At 53.7% G+C, this 20,648-nt stretch overlaps 1 protein-coding gene and 1 long non-coding RNA gene across 2 annotated transcripts; both read right to left on the minus strand.

Moving 5' to 3' along the window:
* Positions 1–494: 494 nt before the first annotated feature.
* Positions 495–11,205, minus strand: LOC140657269 (uncharacterized). The gene is made up of 3 exons (XR_012044269.1): positions 11,138–11,205; positions 7,051–7,233; positions 495–616 (listed from the first exon to the last, which is right to left on the minus strand). It is a non-coding gene; the product is annotated as an uncharacterized lncRNA (long non-coding RNA).
* On the minus strand, positions 615–4,212 carry FZD5 (frizzled class receptor 5). Its single transcript, XM_072874050.1, has one exon. The coding sequence runs from the start codon at positions 4,195–4,197 to the stop codon at positions 2,467–2,469; it is 1,731 nt and encodes a 576-aa protein (XP_072730151.1). The 5' UTR covers positions 4,198–4,212; the 3' UTR covers positions 615–2,466.
* Positions 11,206–20,648: the final 9,443 nt, after the last annotated feature.

Below are 20,648 nucleotides of genomic sequence, written 5' to 3' on the forward strand. Positions count from 1 at the left end.
TATTGCATGATGTGTGTTTAGCTGTATCTATAAAAGGCACTATAGAAAGAGAGGAGTCCAGCGAGGCATGGATTGGAGCAGGCTGGATTCATTTAATGCCCTGGATTACAACACGAGACTACCTGCAGTGTCTCTGCGCCTGACCTGCCTTGCTGCCAAGAACACACCTGTCCCAAACCCGTATCAAAGGTCGCTACAGCTTCTGTATGTACAAACCAGGCTATAATACAACTATTTACAGTTTGTAACACAACATGGTGCAATTCTGTCCACAATGAAGTACTGCAGGACGCAGGAGGGAGCGAGCCCTCTGTCGCAAGAGGGCTGATATGTGCGGCTGGGCAGTCCCTGCCGAGCCCTCAGTCCCTGCACCGCTGGCTGCTCTGGCCAGAGTGCCCCAGAAACACTCATGCGGCACCTTGGCAGTACCTTTATCAGTAGATGTGCCACTCGAGTGTCCCCTCACTTCCCAGGCTTTGGTTTTAAAATGAGGTGGAAACCTTCTTGACTGAAGTGGTCCAAGGGCGTTGAGAACAACCTCGGATCCTTGCAGTCCCGCGGGAGCAAAGCCAGCAGTTGTTCTCCAGTGCTCGAGCAGCCCGGTCACGGTGCCACGCTTGAAGGAGGGCAAAAAGGACTCGAGTAATGGCTGGGCGGTTACATACGTGATCACCACTTAGGGCAGGGGAAAACAAAAATTAAAAAAAAAACAAAGCAAAAACGTGTGCTTTCACAAGCGGGCTGAAGCCGGATGCAGCCACCTCGCGCCAGCTGTGCCCCATCCCGTGCAGCAGCCAGAGCCCCTTGCCCTTGCTGCGTTCGGTGAAGTTGACAACAGGCCCCCCCCACCCCCCATCATTCTGCCTATCGAAAACCAGCTGCCACCACCGCTTAATGCCAGGCACCCGTCAGTGCTCTGCTGCTGCCTGACCTGGGGAAGTGAAAAAGGCTTGGGAAGCTGGAGGAAAGGGAGTATGAGCGCTCTGCTGAGTTTTCCTAAATTAACTGCTCACTCTCGAACCCGGCACTGTCTCCGACAGAGGCGCAGCTTTGAAAAAAGCAGCGAGAAGTGTTGAAGCTGGCTGGCTGGAAAACCCAGCTGCTCCCCAGGAGAGACAGACTGCCCCTGGCTCAGAACCCCCCCTGCACACGCTACCCCCTGCAGAAGCGCAACCGCCCTTTTCGGGTGGGTTGCGCCACGCTCAGCTGCTGCGCTGCGCGCCCCAGCCGGCAGGCTGGCGGGCAGGGCACCGGGGCTGCCTACCTCACCCCAGGTAACCTGCGCGGCGCAAGGGAGGTGCGAGAAACTCGCCCCGCTGCAGAGGCGAGAGGCGCAGAGCAGCATGGACCCCCTCGCAGAGCACCCGGCAGCGCCGGAGGCGGCTGCCCTCGGTGCCGGAGCCAGCCGTGCCCCGGGCTCCTTGCGAACCCGGCGCGGGGACCGCAGCCTCGTCCCCCGCGCAGCCCCTCGGCTCCCCGGGGTGAGCCGCTCGGCAGGCGGTGGGGCTGGCTGCCCGTCGCAGAGCAGCGGGTCGAACCCGGGAGCCGGTGACCCAGAGCTGAGCCCCACCGGCCCCAGCCCCTGCCCGGCCCCGAGCCCCCTGCCCGGGGAGAGCCGGCACACGCTTCCCGGGGGAGAAGGGGCCTCGGGTCGCCTGGCCCCCGCCTGCTCTGCAGGCCGTTGGGACCCTGTCCCTGCCCGCCTCGAGGGCCGGGTGGCGGCCCCCCCCGCAGCCCCCTCCTCCTGCACCGCCACCCCCGCGAAGCCCCCAGCCCGCGCAGCTCCCCGCCTCCCGCCCAGCGTGCGGCTGCCGGAGGGGGCCAGCGGCAGCGCCGCGTCGGGGGCCCCCGGCCCTCCCCGCAACACATCGCTGTGCCCGGGGGGCTCCGGGGGCCCCGGGCACCATCCTGCCCTGCCCAGGGGGCCCGGGTGCAGCACGGCAGGGAGGCAGCCCCCGCTGCCGGCTCTCCCCGGCCCCCTCGCACCCCCCCGGGCTCTGGCGAGCAGCTCGGTGCCAGTGCCAGCGCATTACCCGGGTCGGGGGCCACCACCCTCTCCGCCTTGCTGCAGCTCTCCCTTTCACCCCTGCGGCAAGACCTGCCCAGAGGCTCATTGCGGGACACAAATCGGTGCTCGAGGGCTACCTGCCACCTGGCTGGCCCGCAGGCAGCAGCACCCCAGGACCCCAGACAGGGCGTGGGACCCCAAATGGGGCATACACAGCAGTGCTAGGCTCCAGGCCTCCCTGTCCCTCTGCCCCCACATTGCTGGCAGCACCTCTCCCTGCCCTGCCTGGGGCCACGGCTGCTCCATGCCTTGCGGGCACACACGCTTGGTCCCGGGCAGCACCACCACGGTGGGGCTGAGGATGCCGGGGGTGGCCCAGGTGCCACCCCCTCTTCTGTGGCCCAGGGTCTTTGCAACCCTCTCCTCCCTGCGGCTGGGGTCACCCAGGCTCCCTCCGGTCACACGTGGGACAGCGGGACCTGCTTGTGGTAGGAGGCCATGCTGGGCAGCACCGTCCTGCCTGCCAGGGCCGGGCTGGCCTCGCCATACACAGAGGCACCCGCGGGCTTCCTGGCCCGGCAGAAGCGGGCTGTGAAGCGCCTCCAGGACTCCAGCGTCTTGCCGGACCAGATCCAAACGCCGGAGGTGATGCCCACCACAAGGCACATGAAGTACTTGAGCATGAAGACGGCGTAGTTGGGTTTGGGGCGGTGAGGGTCCCCCGGGCAGGAGCAGTTCTGCGCCCGCTCCCACGCCTCCCGGTTGTGCTGCTCGTAGATGTAGCAGGCGATGACGATGGTGGCAGGCACGGTGTAGAGCACAGTGAAGATGCCGATGCGGATCATCAGCTTCTCCAGCTTGTCAGTCTTGGTGCCACCCTGCTTGATCACGCTGCGGATGCGAAAGAGTGAGACGAAGCCGGCCAGCAGGAAGAGGCTGCCGGTGAAGAGATAAACCACCAGTGGTGCCAGCACGAAGCCCCGCAGGTTCTCCAGGCTCTGGTTGCCCACATAGCAAACCCCAGCTACCGGGTCGCCGTCCACGGAGCTGAGTGCCAGTACGGCGATGGATTTGGCACTGGGGATGAGCCAGGCAGCCAGGTGGAAGTACTGCGCGTAGCTAGCGATGGCCTCGTTGCCCCACTTCATGCCGGCTGCCAGGAACCAGGTGAGGGACAGGATGACCCACCAGATGGAGCTGGCCATGCCGAAGAAGTAGAGGAGAAGGAAAACCACGGTGCAGAGGGCAGGGCCCGTGGTCTCATAGTGGATGTGGTGGTGCTCCGGGTTACAAGCCACGTTGGCATGCCCTGCCACCAGCCGCACAATGTAGCCCACGGAGACGAAGAGGTAGCAAGCAGAGAGGAAGATGATGGGGCGCTCGGGGTACTTGAAGCGCTCCATGTCGATGAGGAAGGTGGCCACGGTGGTGGAGGTGGAGAGGAAGCAGAGGATGGACCAGAGGCCAATCCAGAAGGTGGCGAAGGTCTTCTCATCCTGGGTAAAGTAGGGCTGGTAGCAGGGGATGGCGCAGTTGGGTACCTGCCCAGTCCTGATGCGGTTGTACAGCGGATGGGACTCCTTGGAGATGGGGATCAGGGGCGCTTTGCACTTGCAAGTCCGGCCGCAGTCCAGCCCCGAGGGGCGCTGCCCGCCCAGCGGCGTCAGGTTTTTGGCCGCGTCCTTGGCTGGGCGCGTGGGCTTCCCGAAGAAAGGCGGCAGGGTGGTGGCTTCTGTGCGGTTGTATCCCATGCAGAGCACCTCGGTGTCCCCCAGCACCGGCAGGCTGTCGCAGCTCATCCTCTCGGGCCAGGCGAAGCCGTACTGCTGCATGATGGGCGAGCAGCCGGCCTTGGCCCGCTCGCAGACGGAGCGGCAGGGGGGCAGCGGCTTGGTGTAGTCGGGCAGGCAGATGGGGGTGTACATGCTGCAGAGGAAGAAGCGCAGGTCCGGGGAGCACTGGATCTCCACCAGCGGCCAGAACTGGTGCACCTCCAGCCCGGCCTCGTCCTGCGTGTCGTGGTTGAACTGGTTGGGCATGTAGGTGAGGTTGTAGCCGATGCCCTTGCACATCGGCACCGTGATCTCCTGGCACACCAGCGCCTTGGAGGCGGCGCGCCCCGCCGCCGGCAGCCCCAGCAGCAGCGGCAGCCCCAGCAGCAGCGGCACCGGCAGCCCCCGGCCGCCCATCGCCGCCGCGCGTCCTACCGCCGCCGCATGCCCCCGGCACCTGCCGCCGCCGCCGCCGCCGCGCCAGGAGCGGGGCCCCGCCGGGGCCGGGGCCGGGACCGCCACTGCCGCCGCCGCCGCCGCCACCTGCGCTCTGGGGCGGGCGGACGCCCCCGCGCCGCGCCGCGCCCGCGCCCCGCCCCGCGCCACGCCCCCCGCCCGCGCCCCGCCCCGGGAACGCCCGCGCCCCGCCCCCGGGCCCGCCCCCGCCGGGGCTCCCGGCGGCCGCCCCCGCCCGGGGCACCGGCTCCCGCGGCGGCGAAGCGCGGCGGCCGGCCGGGAGAGCGCGCTGCCCGCCCGGCCCCCGCCTGGCCCCGGCCGCTGAGGCGTCCTGTCGCAGCCCCGCCCGCCGGCGCTCGGAGACCCGCGGCGACGCCGACGGCGGCCCGGGGGGAGGCGGCGAAGTGAGAAGGCGACGGTGCTGCTTAACCGCTGACCGCTCCGCATCCGCCCCCGGCTCCTTGCCTGCTGCAGGGATCCTAACTCCTTCCCCTCTCGTCACCGGGCCCCTCCCGCGACCCGGGACCCCCCGCCTGCCCCAGCGCCGCGCCCGCCCGGCCCGGCTTCCCCGCGTCGGCGTGTAGAGCAAAGCGGGACAGGGGCAGCGGCTGGAGGAGGAGGAGGAGCAGCAGGAGGCAGGCGGCGTCCGCGGTGCTGCTGCCGCTTCGCCCCCTCCTCTTCGGGCCCTTCAGCCCCTCTCCGCGGGAAGGGGCCGGGGCCTCGCCCCGCCGTACGGGCATGGGGGGAAAGGGGGAAAACCCTGCGGGGGAAAAGGCGCGCAGCGGTCCTGCCCCGCCTTTGCCTTGCTCCGGCGATCGTGCATCAGCCCGGGTACAAGGGTCACGGCCGCATCTCCCGCTGCCTGCTGCTGCCCGCTGCCTGCTGCTGCCCGCCGCCCGGGAAGCCGAGCCTCCGCGGGGAGGGGAAACCGGCCCTGCCCGCGCCCGCCCCGCTGGCAGGGTGCAGGCAGCCGCGCTACCGCATTGCTGGCCTGGGCTCCCGGCCCGCTCGCCGCTGCACCTCGGAGCCGCAGGAGCCCCACGAACCACGCTCCCCAGGGCGGCGGGCGCTGGAGCGCCCCGCGGGGGCACGAAGCCGGGGCCCGCAGAGACCCTGCCCGGGGCGGAGGTCCCTTCCCAGCGCGCTGGGAAACGCGGGCTTCTGCCGGAGCTACCGCGGTGGTCACGCTCAGCTGCCTGACGTAAGGAATTTGAATCCGTGCGCTAGCGAACACCCGAGTTACCAGCCCCGTTTTCAGCGGCTGCCACTGCTCCCGAGGCCCACGGCACATCCAGGGCACGCAGGGGAACAGACCCGCTTCAGAAGCCAGATTTGGGCGTCACAGGCTGCACCCGCTATGGCAGCACCCTTATTCTGGCCAAGGAGGAAGGCTGCTCCCAAGTCCTTGCACAGGAGCTCCTCGCTCCTCCTCAGTGGACGGGGATGGAAGGAAGGGCAGTTTGGGCCAAGGTACTCACGTCAAGCACTAGATCTGCTAGTCAAGACACCCCCACAGCACATCACAGACAGGGACAGCTCACATTCAGGCCTGGTGCTGGAGAACGGCAGCATCCAAAATCTCACGCACCCAAAATACCCCCAGCTGCATCCAGAGCCCAGAAAGCAAAGACTCAAAGCAGGACTTAGCTCCTGCCTTCCTCCCAGAGGTAAAATCTGGTTTGCCTGTTGCTCTGTGGCTCTTGTGCCACGGAGCGACTGGCGCTCTGTTGCCAGTGGCTCTTGTGCTTATGGGTGAAGCAGTGACTGCTGCTACTACACACCAAAGTCCTCAGGGATTTTAAGGCCAGAGACCTCATTACTACCTCCGAAATCCTCTGCGTCTACAAGTCCACCCAGCCTAGGCACGCACATCATTTGGCACTGTCAACCTTGATGCTTAACAACTTTAAAAAAAAAAGGCAAAAAAAAGCTCAAGTCCCTATACCTCTTCAGTTTACGCTTTGCCTGTAATGAAGCTATACGGAAGAGAATTATAAGTCACCTGTTCCTTTGGAACACACTGGCATATCCCTGTAGCAGGAGTCATAACTTTTAATTCTCCCCAACAATGAGTTTCTGTGAACTAGCAGCCCAGCAGAAAACAATCACAGACAGTTTCATTACGGCTTTCAGTTGATTATCCAAATTATAGCTGAGAGCAGAGGGCAGCCTTTTTATTATCATCATTGCTGTACAATTAGAAAATGCCGATGAAACTCCACAAGAGCAGAAACTCTCTTTTTTGCTGGTATTTTTCATTTTTATAAGCGTTCCCTTGGGAATCTTGGTTTGATTCGACACACAATGGGGAACAGGTACACAGGTGGGAGGGGAAAAGATAAGAAGGGAGAAATGGGGCAGCCCTTCATTTCAGTTAATCTATCAACTCTTGTAGCCTGGTTCGGGTTTCGCCACTCCTCCAGATGTATCTAATTCTTAGAGCCTGGCTGTAAATAATGCTGTATTGGCTACACTGGGGACACATGAAATCCAATTAAGAGCCAGGTAGACATCTGTTGGCTTGCTCTGTGCTTCTGTTTCCTTTTTGTTTTTTATGAATATGTAGCAGAGCAACCAGAACAGGATTAAATATGGTGTAAGTGCAAGTGCAGTTGATAGGCTTGTTATTCATCTCTACAGTACAGTATGAGAGTACAGTGCTTTATGTGCATCCAGCACTGTTAGTGACAGAAGCTGTGCCTGCACAAAACCTACTGCGCCAAACTCTGGAGACAAAACAGAAAGTGTTTCCTGCCCCTAAGAACTTGCTGTTGTTGTTAAAAAACTCTATAAATTATTAGGAAATCGCTTTACCTTTAATCTGTGTGCAGAGGTGTTCATGAAGTTCCACCACGCTAGAGAGGTCTGCTTGGGAGTCCAGCTAGTCCCTGCTCATGGCTCCAGCCCAGAGGATACGGGCATGGGCTGACAATGCATGTGTCCTCACGGACTTACCTTGCACCCATTAAGGCATTTTCAGCCGGGATGCAGCGGTTCCTGGTAGAAGCAGAAAGTAAAAAGGTGGTAAATATTTCCGTATTTGGTTCTTTCACTGCTGTATTATCAGCCTACACTATTTACCTGGACAAACTGCCTTTGTGAAGGATACTGTGACTTTTTAAAGACTTTAGAAAAGGACTAAGTGAGCTTCCTTTGTAAAGACTAGCTATTGCCCTTGTTAGAGAACTCAGCAGACTTTTGCAAAGAGCTTTTCAGCCCAGGCTCTGGGCAGGGACAAAGCCAGGGAGCACTGATCTCGCTCTTGGCTTTGCCTGCACCAAAGCAGGGCAGGAACCTCCTGCCCCTCTTGTTGTAGGACCAGCATGCCGTCCCTGGCCCTCGACCCTTCTTGCTTGGAGCAGCAAATCCCGGTTTTGTCTGTGCTGCTGACAAGTCTCCAGCTCCCAGGAAGGGAGCGCTGGGGGCCCAGCACAGGTGACTATGGGCTCCTGGTGCCGGTGGGCAGCCTGCCAGTCACCCCAGCTGGAGGCTGTGCTAGCTCAGGTGCTGCTTGAATTAGCAGTGACCCCTGATAATGAACTGCTTGAGCAAGGGGGTGCTGGGGACCACAGGGTGGTTTGCAGCAGCACAAGACTGGCAAGGCTGTGCCTTACTACCTGCTGCAGGTGCAGGGACAGACAGCTGTCACGTTTGGCATCATGATGCAGCCCCCAGGCAGCTCCAGCACAGCAGACCCACCATGTACTGGTACAAAAGGAGACCGATGTTTCCCCTACGCACAGGACATGGCTGCACACTGCACCAAGACAGGCGTGCTTCTGCTTCCACCCGTGGCAAGCATTTGCATTCCCACCTGAGAGTCGCAAGGCTGCGGGCTGCCAGCACTGCAAACCCCGGCACCAAGACCGATCTCGTGTAACTGGACCTGGAGGGGGGCTCCTAAATAAGAGACTAAGGTCCTGCCCCACAGGCAGGAGGGACCTGGCAGGTAGGGAGACAGAGCAGCTCTTAGCCCTTTGCGAGCAGGCAGAGCAGAATGAGAATCACTGCCGGCATTTGCAGAGGGACCCTGGCACCCGAATCCTACCAAAGTGCAACGGCAGCAGGGGTAAACGTTTTCTCAGGTGCCCAAATGATTTAGAAGCTGTGGGCTGGGGACAGGAAATCAGATTTAAATCACTTGAATGCTTTTCACCATAGATGCCTTGTTGAAATTCCCTTGAAAATCCTAACCTACATCAATACTGTTTGGTTTTATATATACCTGCACAATTACACACCTTAACACACTGCAGGAAAACAAAACCATGCCAAACTGTAGTCATGTTCAAAAAGCTACATGGAACTAGACAACTTCTGAGTGAATTAATGCAAAACTTGATTTCTAACAGTGACACAGACTTTAGCAACACCTGACACAAGTGCTGCAGTTCGTAAAATGCTACCAGAAGTTCAGATAAGTTAGATTAAAGTAAAATCAGGAAGAGCAGCTGCATTTGAAACTCGTCTTGCCAGACTCATCAATTATTACTTAACAATATTTGTACATTTAAGTGCACATAAAATATACATAACTAGTTTCCGTTGGTCTCCCTGGGGACTGGGACCCCTTTCTGCAAGGCACAGCTGGTACACCCAAGGGGTGTTCCTGTCCCGAGGTGCCAGCACCACAGCACGCAGAAGGCAGAGGCAGGATCAGGGCCCTGGCCCGAAGGTGCAGGATGGTCGGTGAGGATGAGGAAGGGTCCCTGCCATGCCACAGCCCGGCCACCAGCACCACAGCCACGGCTGATCTTCAAATCCCCTTGCTGTGATTCACACAATGCTGAGATAAGGAGGAGGCAGTGAACTTTACATTTGATTTTCTTGGGGGACATACTGCAGCCTGAAACTTTTCAGATCTTTAGTTTTTGAAACACATCACGTTGTGCTTTTTTCCTTTTTTTTTTTTTACATGGGCCCTTGAAAAGAAAACAGTCCCCATAGTGAAGTTGACATGATAAATTAGTATGGCCCTGGCAAAGCCCTCACTCTTTATTGGGCAAATACTTATTTATGGACTTTCAAATTGTGGCTTATGTAACAACAGGGTGAGTGACTTTCAAAAAACCTCCACCATGTATTGACCTGATAGAGCCTAATGGGTCCTTCAGAGCAATTAGGATTTATTGTGTTAGCGTCTATTGTGTATAGAGACCATTTTGAAAACATGTGTTATTTACCCAGAAGGCAGTAATGACTGTTTAAATACAGAGTTAGATTGTTTCTGAAATGCTTGCTGTTCTGTACATTGCAAAGCAGTTACTCCAAGTATTTTTCAGAGTTAAATACTTTGCTCCACTGGGATTTCCAAGCAGGGTGATTGTACCGCACATACATTTGTATGCTTACAGCTGTAAGTGAATTGAGCTCTCAGGAAAGCTGCCAAATGAGCAACCTTGAAGCATGGAATCTGAGATTTTTTCTTGACCAAGGGGCCAGTGCTCGCCACTCTAGTGGTCTGAGCAGCTCAGGCCATTTCCCAGCTGAGAGAGCAGGGCATTTCCCACGAACCACCCAAGTTTTGCCCTGTCTGATTTGAATGTCCAGCAAAGGTGACCTTAACGGCCACAAAGCTGTGGTTTCCACCATGGCACATCTAACCCTCTACGTGCACGTGAGGCAGGACCATCACCGCTTCCCTGTAACCTCCTGGGGGCCAGCGTGCAAAAATACAAGCATTGGCTTCTGAACGCTGGTGCAGATTTGAGAAGCCTAACCCCTGGCCAGGCTCCCGGGCAGGCGTGAAGGAGCACGGCTTCACTGCCCGGCAAAGATCGGCGCTGGCTTACACCAGCCGTGACTCTGACCGCATGACCCCAACGCACACATGGGAGCTATCAAATGCCCCTATGAAATAATAATACTATAGACTAATTACCGCTTGCTTTATCTTCAGACCAATGCTGTTTTGATCAACGCTATCTCTAAATAGGTATTTCCTTTTTCTGCCCTCTCTTTTGCTGTGAGAGACCTTCAGGGTGAAACCGCTCAAATGGCACAATGCTTTTCCTGCCCTGCCTCAGGTCACAACCTTTGGAAACTTGTTTCTATTTGCTTGTTTTACACGGAAACTAAAATAGTATCTGTTACAGCTGCAGTACTTTATTTCCAGGGACAAAAGCACTAAGCAGTTTACTAATCCAGCGAAGAGAGAAACAGGTTAGAGGAACCCCTGGCTGAAAATGTTGTAGCAAATACTTCGGAGTTAGGATGCAAGTTTGTAATGGCCAATGTGCAAAATCCTCTGCAGAAAACACTCAAGCAGCCTGGACTGAAACTTGCAATTTCCGTTTTGTGGAAAATTCCAACATTAAAAAACAATGTAAAACCTAACAGTTTGTGCCAAACAAGGCAAGCTTCCCATACTTCTGAGAAATCCTGCAGCATCAGGAAAAGCTAGGAGGTTTCCTGACACAACGTGGAGAAGTCCTAGAAGCCCCCTGCCCAGGAAGGCCTTGGGAGCGCAGGACGAGGGAGGTCCTGGAGTGGGGGCCACAGAAATCCTGGGGTGCCAGGAGCTTGCTGGGAAACTGGGCAGAGTTCAGCCAGGAATCAGCCCGATGAGCACTTGTCCCTTAGGTCCTGCCTGGCTTTCAGAGAAAGTTGGTCAGTCAAAATAGAAATGTTTCCAAGAAACTTTCTGTCTATGCTGAACTGGCACTTTACAAAGAAACTGCTATTAGTATGAACATCTGCGGTTATGGGTGGTGTCTCCTGGCCTTAAAATTCTATGAAGTGGTGAAAAACATACAATAACAACTGTCGCTGTTAAGAGCTACTTTGGTCTGTGTTCAGAATAGTTCAAGTTCAGTCTGGCCTTTCCTGAAAACACAAAGTTTCATACAATCAAAATAGGTTTCAAACACGTAGGCCGCTTTGACTGCATTTCTTCACTAACCTCTCAAAACACCGTGATCAAGATCTTCCAGATGCAGTGATTCTGGGCCCTCTTGAGGTAACCTTGAGGGATCTTCATTTCTAGAAATTGTTACAGACCTGTCCTCTGGAAATTGGACTCCTTTACGACATGCCACGTTGCCCACTCAAGATCAGAGGCAATAAAAAATCACACATTTGAAAGCTTTATCCTGTATGCATACTCATCTATAGTACCCTAGAAGGAGAAAGTTCATACGCAATACACACATGCTGGGTTTTCAGGTTTTCATGAACCAGTAAGTATCAAGGCCAGAGACCTCCTGAAACAATGTCCTCTCCCTGACCTTTTAGGCATTCTTGCTAAGACTGGGCACTTCAGATTCTCCATATCTGCTTTTGACATCCTTGAAGTGCTTGACACAGGGCTGGAGGAACATTTGGAGCTAAGGCTTAGTGAGTCATGTCATTCACATCAAATTAAGCAAATTATGTTGAAATACAGATTTAAATCCCCGCATAATCAACATTTATTGGACACAAGTAAAAAGAGACAGAAACAGATGCAAAGGCAATTAGCACTAGCTGGAACTACACACGTTTTGATTACTTCCTTCTGCAAGTCATTCATGGGATAATGATGTAACACACAGGCCAAAGTGATTTTGGAAAGGATGTTGCTAGCAACCTTCGCATTCAGGCACTAGTTAGATGTGAAGAATTAACACATGCAAGTGATCCACAGAGCTCAATTTTAAATAACAGCAGCTTTAGCAGGGACTAGTGTTACAGAATTGGAGCACATCAAGAGATTTGCTGGGCAAAAGAAGGAATCCATTCTCTAAATCCCGTACCTCACTGCCATGCGCAGCACCATCAAGCACACAATTACGTTACCCTGCCTGGGATATGTTCTGGTGATGCAAGAAAGTGCTCCAAAATATTTCCAATCCTTCCACAAGTGCTAGCATAGGGTTGTCAAAAATCTTTGATGACCAGGTTGTGTAGTCTGGCTCTTTTTATCAAACTGATACAATCAAACTGATTTTATATAAGCAGCAAGCTGACAAAAAAGACAGCACAACTGCTGCAAAGATGGGGTTCACACAGGCCAGCATCTTCCTTATGGCATGAAAACGGTGGAGTAGTTTGGTTCAGCTTTTTGCTCAGAGAAGCCTGTCCAGCTGCAGCAGAATTCACTCTGTAGGTATTTCCCTTATGCTGGTGAAACTAACTGTTCCGCTATTTGGGACAAGGGAGCAGCTGAGCCCTTCTCCCTGCCTCCCACGGGTTGGCACTGCCAGACCCCACAACCATTACCCCGTCATGAGGCAGACAGGACCCCACTGGGTGCACTCGGAGAAATTACTGTGCAAGCTTGTACCACGCAACTTCATTATTTGCCCCTCACTGTGCTAGGTGCTGAATGGACCTGCAGTACAAACAGCTCTCAGGCTGAGCAGCCAAGGAACACAAAAAAGGGGAGAAAGGACAGGTAATTCTCCCTGCTTTTGCAGATAGAAAAGTTCTGTGATTTGCCCTTATGGCCACATAGAGCTGGGAAATCAACCCTTCAGTCCCGAGCTGGAAAAAGACCATTCTGGCTCCTGCTGCAGACGCTGCTCTGTTTCCGTTCCACTAGAGCACATTAGGCTGACAACCTCCGGCACTACGCTGCAGGGATGCGAGGCTGCGCATCCATTCAGTCAGGGCCAGACGGATTGTCCTGGAGACAAAATCCCTTTCTGGTAGAGGGGCAGTCTGGTGGGGCATGAGGCCAGTTCCTTACCTGGGCTGGCCAGGCTGCATCCCGACAGGACTAAACATCCCTCTTTGGGGGAGGAAGGGAGAGGGCAAGGTGAGAAGACAGCGTAATCCTTTCAGCTGAGACTCTGCCAGGGATGTTGCTAATTAGCAGAGAGAGGACGTGTTGTGGCTGGTGAGAGACAGACACGTTCTGTGTTGCGAGACAGTGCCTTCAACCAGCTCTGTCTGTGAGACGTACGCTGTGAGCTCCCTGATCGTGTTTGCATTGCAGAAGCCATCCCAGCAACGCCAGCCCAGTCCTTGATGCCCGCTGTGCTGCCCTCAGCCTTGTGTGAAACCCGTGATGGGATTTTGGACGGACCAAAAGTCTTGGTTGTCAATCTTATTTTCGCTGTTCTAATACAATCAAACCTATTTTGTATAGACATACAGAGTGGCTGTGGCTTCCAGGTTGTCGAAAAAGACTGGCACTGGAGCAGCAACTGCATTTCCTAAGCTTGCTTGGGTATCTGAGAGAGAGGAGAGTGTTGTACCTGTAGCTAACAGAAGAAATGAGGAGGTATTTTCAGTCTCTACCAGAAGAGAGACAGCAGTCCAGAACTGTACGTGTGTGTGCACGCGTATCACTTTCATGCACTGCAGTTTGGAAATGTTTCCAGCAGACACTACTAAATTTGGTCAGTTGGTGTCTGGTCTAATTTATATTGAGCTGGAACCAGAAGAGCCCAGTTTAAGTTTGTGGGGTTGTGTGTGGTTGTGCTTGAGATCAGCACCTGTTCCTGCACCCCTGTATCCAAGGATAGCCAAAATGCACATCCATTAGCTGAGAAGAGCCAACAAACTAACCACCAGGCCCTCCAGCTTTCTTCCATAGATTTTATTTAGATTCCCTGACAACATAAAAGGAATGATTCACAATTTTGTGTCTCTGTGTACCTTCCATTTGGGCTAAGATGCCCTGAATTAGTCCTCAATACTTAAGCACATTTACGCGAGGTCAAACCTGCCTTACGGATCTTTTAACTTGGCCTATTCCTGAGACACAGTTAACTCTGATGGGCATGTAAGCTCCTGACTAAACCTAGTACGAGCAGTTCAGGAGATGAGCTGAGACTGATATCAGCAACAAACTGATCTCTACAGAAGTAGAGATTAAACATATTCAGCTGCACACTAATGCAGTTACCCAAGACAAGCCCAAGCCGTGCTGGGCAAAAATGTGTTTTAAGAAATTCTGTACGTACCAATGAAGGCTGCAGTGTGACTGAGAGCTGGCACAGAAACGAGGGGAAAGGGGTGAATGCAGGTGCTGTTTGCACTGTGCAGACTTCCGTGGAGAAGGGAGGGCAAGGTTTGGTCTTCAGCCTGAGCAGACTCCTCGCTGCTACTAAGCTGACAGAGCTGCTATCAGACCTTTCCCTAAATAGATTGTAAAAACCTGTACAGGTGATGACTTCATGAGCAAAGAGGGAAACAATGGAAGCAGAAGAGAACACCAGCAGTGACCTCCAAGGCTCTGCTGGGGGATGAAGGCCAGGCCATGGACAAGCCCAGCCGCAAGGTGTGTCGTGCCAGCCTGCAAAAAGGGACAGGGCTGCTCTAAAGGTCCTTGACACGGGCACGGTGCTGATCCCAAAACCATACCCCCGTGCCCTGCTCTGGCTCCAAAGTACCTCCTGTAATTGGCTACGAGCTTTAGAGAATGAAATCCAATTTACCTGCCACAAAGAAGAGCTGGATGGGGCCTCCCCAGAGCGTGGTGGGTAAAGGAGGGCTGCCAGTTCCCATCCCCGAGCTGCTCCCCTCCCGGCCGGATCCGGAGGGAAGGGGGAAGGGGCAGTGGTGGCAGCAAGCGCAGGAACAATTCACTGGAGAGCCATGGCGCTCTTTGCAGTTTGCCCACTAATTACTATTAAGCCCTGGTTCCTTTTTGTGTTCCAAGGGGCGTCTTCAACGTGGCACTGCTTCTTGGGCCTTTCATGCGGCTGGGCTAACCCCTGAATAGCAGACTTCGCCCCCCCCTTCTTGCTACCTCTCTCTCCCTCCCTTTTTCTCTTCCCCCTTTGCTTTTCTGATAGTATTTTCTGTCCATGTTGTGTAAGGCCCTAAATGAATCTTGACTGCCCCTACGGCCGACTGGAGACGCACAAAGGCCGCCCGTCCCCGTGGCCACAGCGCCATTGTGTGCCCTAAGAATGCACTAATTGGCGGTGACAATTGTGCGGCTGGGGAGGAAGAGGGGGCCGTGGGGGGGCCGTGGGTCTTTCCCAATCAGTGAGGCAGGTCAATAAAAAGAAGAGAAGGAGTGTGAGGAGCGAGAGGCACGCTCTGCTCTGCGTCTCTCCCGCATGCACGTCCCTGCCGGTCCCAAGCAGTTTGCTCCAAGGTCCCCCCCAGATTCCTACAGAGAAAGGTGAAGAGAATAATTTTAATGGGTGGCTATGCAGAGCAAGAGATGTGCAAACTAAAAGGGTCATCTCAATCTCCCAGGCTGTCTCACCATCCCAGAGGCCAAAGAGCTCGTGTGATGAGGACACCACTGAGATATTCATGGGAAAAGATCACACACAAAACCAAGGTGATGCTGGTGCCGCGGCACTCTGCTCTGGGTACAAATGTGAGAGAGACTGCTCACCTCTGACTGAACGGAGCTTAAAATCCCCCTTTTTTGCAGAAGGACAGTGGGATGCAAGGACAGGGTGTCCTACAGTGCTCCGCTGGGGTAGGTGGTGGTCCTGCAGAGTAGGAGCCTGTGGTGCTGTTGGGAGTAGGGGAACAAACCTGGGCCACATCTTCAGCACTAGCTGAGCTGAGAACCAGAGGAACGAAAGGGGCATCAGGTGCCATGGGACTGAGGCTGTTTATTGCCACTGTGACACCTCCCAGGACTCAGAGGGAGGCACCAACCCACTCTCACACTGAGACCCAGCTGGCGTGAGCCCATGGACTCTGAGAGCTGCCCCAGTGTGAAGTCAGCCCTGGAGTTTGGAGGCTGATGTATCTGACGAGCGTGGGACAGACTTCAGCTCTACTTATTAGCTTTTAAGATAAAACCTGGGACAGGAAACAGCATGGGCAGTGCTTCTGAGCAAGAAGTATGGAAGGCTCATCGAGTTGCCTAGGCTCAAAATTCATTCAGACAGTCGAGAGACGTGGGGTCAGATGCTGTAGTGCGCAACACCTGTTTTCCAAACAGCCTGTATCAGCTCCCTCAGAGAACAGTGAAGACCAGCAGGTGTGGAGCACTCTGGTTCCTGACAGGGAAAGCAAGGCAAGCCAGGCTGGCAGCAACAGCAAGTGTCCCTTCTCCACAGAGATGCTTCTCTTTTTTGAAGCTGGCTGATTTTTGAGAAGCGTTGTCAGGACGCAGGCAACTCTCCCACCCCTCGCAGGACAGCTGTGGGACTGCTACGGTGGGGAACACTTCTGCTAAATGCTTTGATGGAAAATAATTACCTCCTGCATCTGGAAAGAAGCAGGAAAACACCTTCCCATGCAGTGGCATCTAACCAGGGAATAACTACATAGGAACCACCTCTAGTGGAAGAGCAATACTTTTCTGCAGCAAGACTAACAGGTCCCACGTATCAGCATGGCTTGGAGAAGAAATTTGCCATAACCTCATGAAGAGCACGGACAATGTGCGGGGAGGCCAAACTGGAGCCGCAGACCCACGGACAGGCAGGCACTGTGCCTGGGGCCGAACTCCCTGGTGCTCTGACTGATTGGGACTGGCATTTCAGTTTGGTCCACTACATATAAACACTGAGTTCAGCTGCAAAGTCTGGTCCTGCAGCCAAAACGTTGAGGGGAAGCCTACTGTGAGCCCAATGTGAGAAGTGGAGCTGCAACAGCCTAGAGCTGGAAGTGTGCTGAGTCCAGGGTACGCTGTGTAGAAACCCTGGGACACTGGACTCTTGCCCTCTTCACCTCACGGCCACCCTGCGCACAGTATTTTTCTTAATGTCATCTCTCAGCTTTTATGGGTCCTTCTCAGCATTCCTATGAAACGCCAGAGGAGAATTCAGTTCAGATATATCCCTGCTCCCGGGAGGAACCCTCATCTCTGTCCACTGATTGCAAGGTGGACCTGTCAGCTGCGTTAGGCTCCTAAAATTTGGTGGTGGCAATATTCTCCCTGAGACAAAATCACTAGTTACCTGCTCTAAACATAGTAAACGTGCCGCTTCTGCTCGCCCTCCCCTAGCAGGCCTCCACACAGCTCCTGCCGACAGCTATGGAAACATTCCCATGGATTACCACGGGTGCTGGAGGAGGGCCTTATATAGCGAGACTTCTCTGCCTCCCCTTTGCCCTAAGCCCTTCACAGAAGTACTTCATTGTTTTATGACAGCGCAGTAACACTTGACACAAATCTCTAAGCACAGCTAACAATGTCAATACTGTGTAAATACCTACAGTGGAGACCCATATTTTATTATACTTTCGACCTCTTTTACCTGCTATCACCCAGGGTTAACTCTGTGCTAGATGCACATGCATTTTACAAGGAATCTGCCAATTTTATACACTGCTACAGCTCGTGTCTCTAAACACTGAGAGCCCAGCTCTGGTTCTTTCACAAACTGCAGCTTTCATTGGAGTCAGCAGAGCTTGTACCTGCTTAAAGGATCGATCATGCTGCCTGTTAAATCAGAGACAAGTGCTCTTCAGAAGTGCAGAGTCCAAGTCGGAACAGGACATTTTGCAATATGTACACAACAAACAACCTCCACCGATGTCACAAGCAACTCCGTGCTGATGTCTGATGACAGAATGGTGCACGCTGGGGTCTCAGTTCTTCCACCCTAACCTTGCTCCCACAGGATTCTGTACCCCCTGCTCTCAGAAATCAGTGGGATGACTTGCAGGGAAAGGCACAATTCAGTGGACAGACACTCATCACGTTTCATGACTTAGTCGCTGTACTTCAGGTACTTACCTGCAGTGTCAGTCACAAGTGAGATTAACTTATAACCTTTAGAGCTACGAAAGCACTTAGGACTAACTGCTCCATGCACACTGATTGCATCTATTACTTTCTTACACAGATTCAGTAACTTGCACTTTCTTATTTTTAAACAATACTTAACTTTACCAACAATTCCTTCTTATTCACTTGTAAATACAGCATATTGTACCTACATGATAAACACCTGGGAACTTTCAAGTCAGTGAAAGTTCAGCCCTTAACGCAAGCTCTTATCTGACTTCTCTTGCTTTCCAGACAAGCCTCACAACTTAATTTTTAATATCTGAGGCTAATGCCTCAAACTCAATTATAGAAAATCAAAAGTCACTTACTATAAACAGCAGACTGACTTTTTAGCATGTTTACAGCCTCAATGCCAAGTTTTATATTTGTCTGTGCTTAAAATGGTTGGAATTTACTCCTGCTTGCCTTGGAGACTTTGTCTGGTTTTACTTGTCACACCCGATTATCTGAGATGCTTTTCACCACCTTCTCATAGTGGTAATACTCAGGCCTCTAGATGGGACCACTATTTTGGAGAGTATTTAGTTAAACAAGAACTATTTTAAAAAGACAGTCCAGAGCTATGTACACACACTCCCAGAATATTTTAGTTTGCCCTCAGCGCACCTTTCAGGTACAGTAAGGTATGGTAGGCCTCAAGACTTGGAAGGTCCCTCTCCGTCCCTAAGGAAAGGAGGATGAAGCTAGCTCCATTTGGGTTAATCTATTACTATACTGTAATCAGGATTGTATCACACACGTTATGGAAAAGTTGAAAGAAAAAAAAAAATCTGTTTCCTTGAGCCTGGAGCACAGTTCTGGACAAGGAGTTTGTACCATTTGATTTATTTTAGACAGTGCCCTCAGGACTTCGTAAACTTGTGGACACTGTCACTTATTCCCAGAAGAAGGGCTGCATTTCAGTTCTGCTACCTTTTAGAAAACTAGTCAACTTCCCAGATTAAACCAAATACTGTTAATTTTGGTCTAAGAGCTAGAAGGGTAACTTTTTAAACTTAAACTGTCCCAACCTTTGAGAGAAGAGCTGGAGCTTGGCTTGGCATGCTCAGGTGATATGAACCACAATACCACTCATGGGACTTGGCCGTAGGAGATGACCAGCTCTCCCGGCTCAACCTATTGTAAAGCATTTAACGTGCAACGAGATCATGAAAGAACAAAATCCAAAAGACTGGCTGTTGGACCTAAGGGGTTATAAGATTTGCCCATGACCTAATATTCCTAAACACATAAGCTTATATGGTTATAAAACACTGACTTGTCCCACCAGCATGAATGGTATCAACCATGAAAAGAACAAGGTGGGCAGCTACTCTGTGGGTGCCAGTCTGTCCCCCTTGCTCAGCATCAGAAACAAATGCCACTTTGCTACTGTTTCCCAAGGGACCTGGAGGGCACGCTGCAATTCACAGTCTGACTGGTATTTTCTGTGGCCTGCTGTATTAAAGGCTAGCTGATAAAGTAACACAAATGGTTAACAGAACAACCCAAAAAGCATGGCTTTTGGGCGTGTGCGTGCAGGAGTTAAGAACAGGGCTGCCGCTATAAGGTTTTATTGGCAGAGTTACACTTCACTGGAGGGCACAGCTTTCATGTAATGACAACGTACAAAAGGGAGGAAAATCCCACCACTTCAGCTCCTGACTGAAACCAAAAGAAATGTTGCTTGAAACTCCAGCCCCAAGTTGCCCATGAGAGCTATTGGAGTATGTCCCTTCACCAGCTCATTTCAGTGACGGGTCATACACTGTAACAGAGCACGACAGAGGGGCTGGGAAGGGGCAAGGAGGAGAGAAGAAGCTGTGTAAATACAGCCACAGGAGACAGGAAAAGAAACCAACCAAAGTGCTCCTCCCGGGGCTCCCTAGACCCCATGGTCTCTGCTCTGTGTTGATGCTTTTTCCCACCCTCTCCTACAGGGTAACTGAGGAGGGGAGGTGGCAGTGAAAGGGGAAGGAGATGTCATAATGGAGTTTGCTCACCTTGTAAAGCAAATAAGGAGGAAGAGAAGGCCTTGTACATGGTTTTCTCGTGCAGTTTGTGTGGTCCCGGTCAAACATTAACTCCTTGCTTGTAGCCGATTTCACCACAGGGATGAAGTCCAAAGGTTCCTGCAGGAGAGAGGATTGACATTCCTGGTGGACCTCTGGTCTTTCTGAGGAGGGGCAGGAGGGCACTGAGGGAGGGGATATCTCCTTCTCTTTGAAGGCCATGAGAGCATGGGGCTAGGTGTGTATTTCTCTGGGGACCCTCACGCAGGTGGTTTAGGCCCATGAGCTCCACCACGGCTCAGCACTGCAATCCTTACAGTCACCAAATCCACAGCTCCAGGGAGCTGCAGAAGCTCCTCAGCTGCTGCACTGAAAGAAGCAGCCCAGAAGAGCAGGAATCATGCCTGCTCCTACATCCATCGGTTGGAGAGCCCTTACAACATGGGCAAAATCCTGCCCTCCCAGGGCTTCAGTGGTCCTTTCAGTCCAGCTGGGAGATGCCTCCCTTACTTAGGACTCAAGGCCCTTAGCCTGGACCCTTTTGGCAGAGGTCCATGCAACAGCCACGCAGTGGGGAGCTGCCTCCCTGTGCCTCCCACGTGCCTCCAGGAGCTCCGTACCCAAAGGTGCCCGACAACAACAGCTCCCAATAAGCTCCCCTGGGAGCTGTCGGGGTTCAGCACCATTAAAAATCCAGGCATTTGTGGCTTTCAAAAAACACTTACAAGATTTAACGGGGAACCCAAACCTACAAAGCCTGACGCCGTCATTGACAGTAC

Source organism: Ciconia boyciana, chromosome 10 (genome assembly GCF_034638445.1).
Source record: "Ciconia boyciana chromosome 10, ASM3463844v1, whole genome shotgun sequence".
Taxonomy (NCBI): Eukaryota; Metazoa; Chordata; class Aves; order Ciconiiformes; family Ciconiidae; genus Ciconia; species Ciconia boyciana.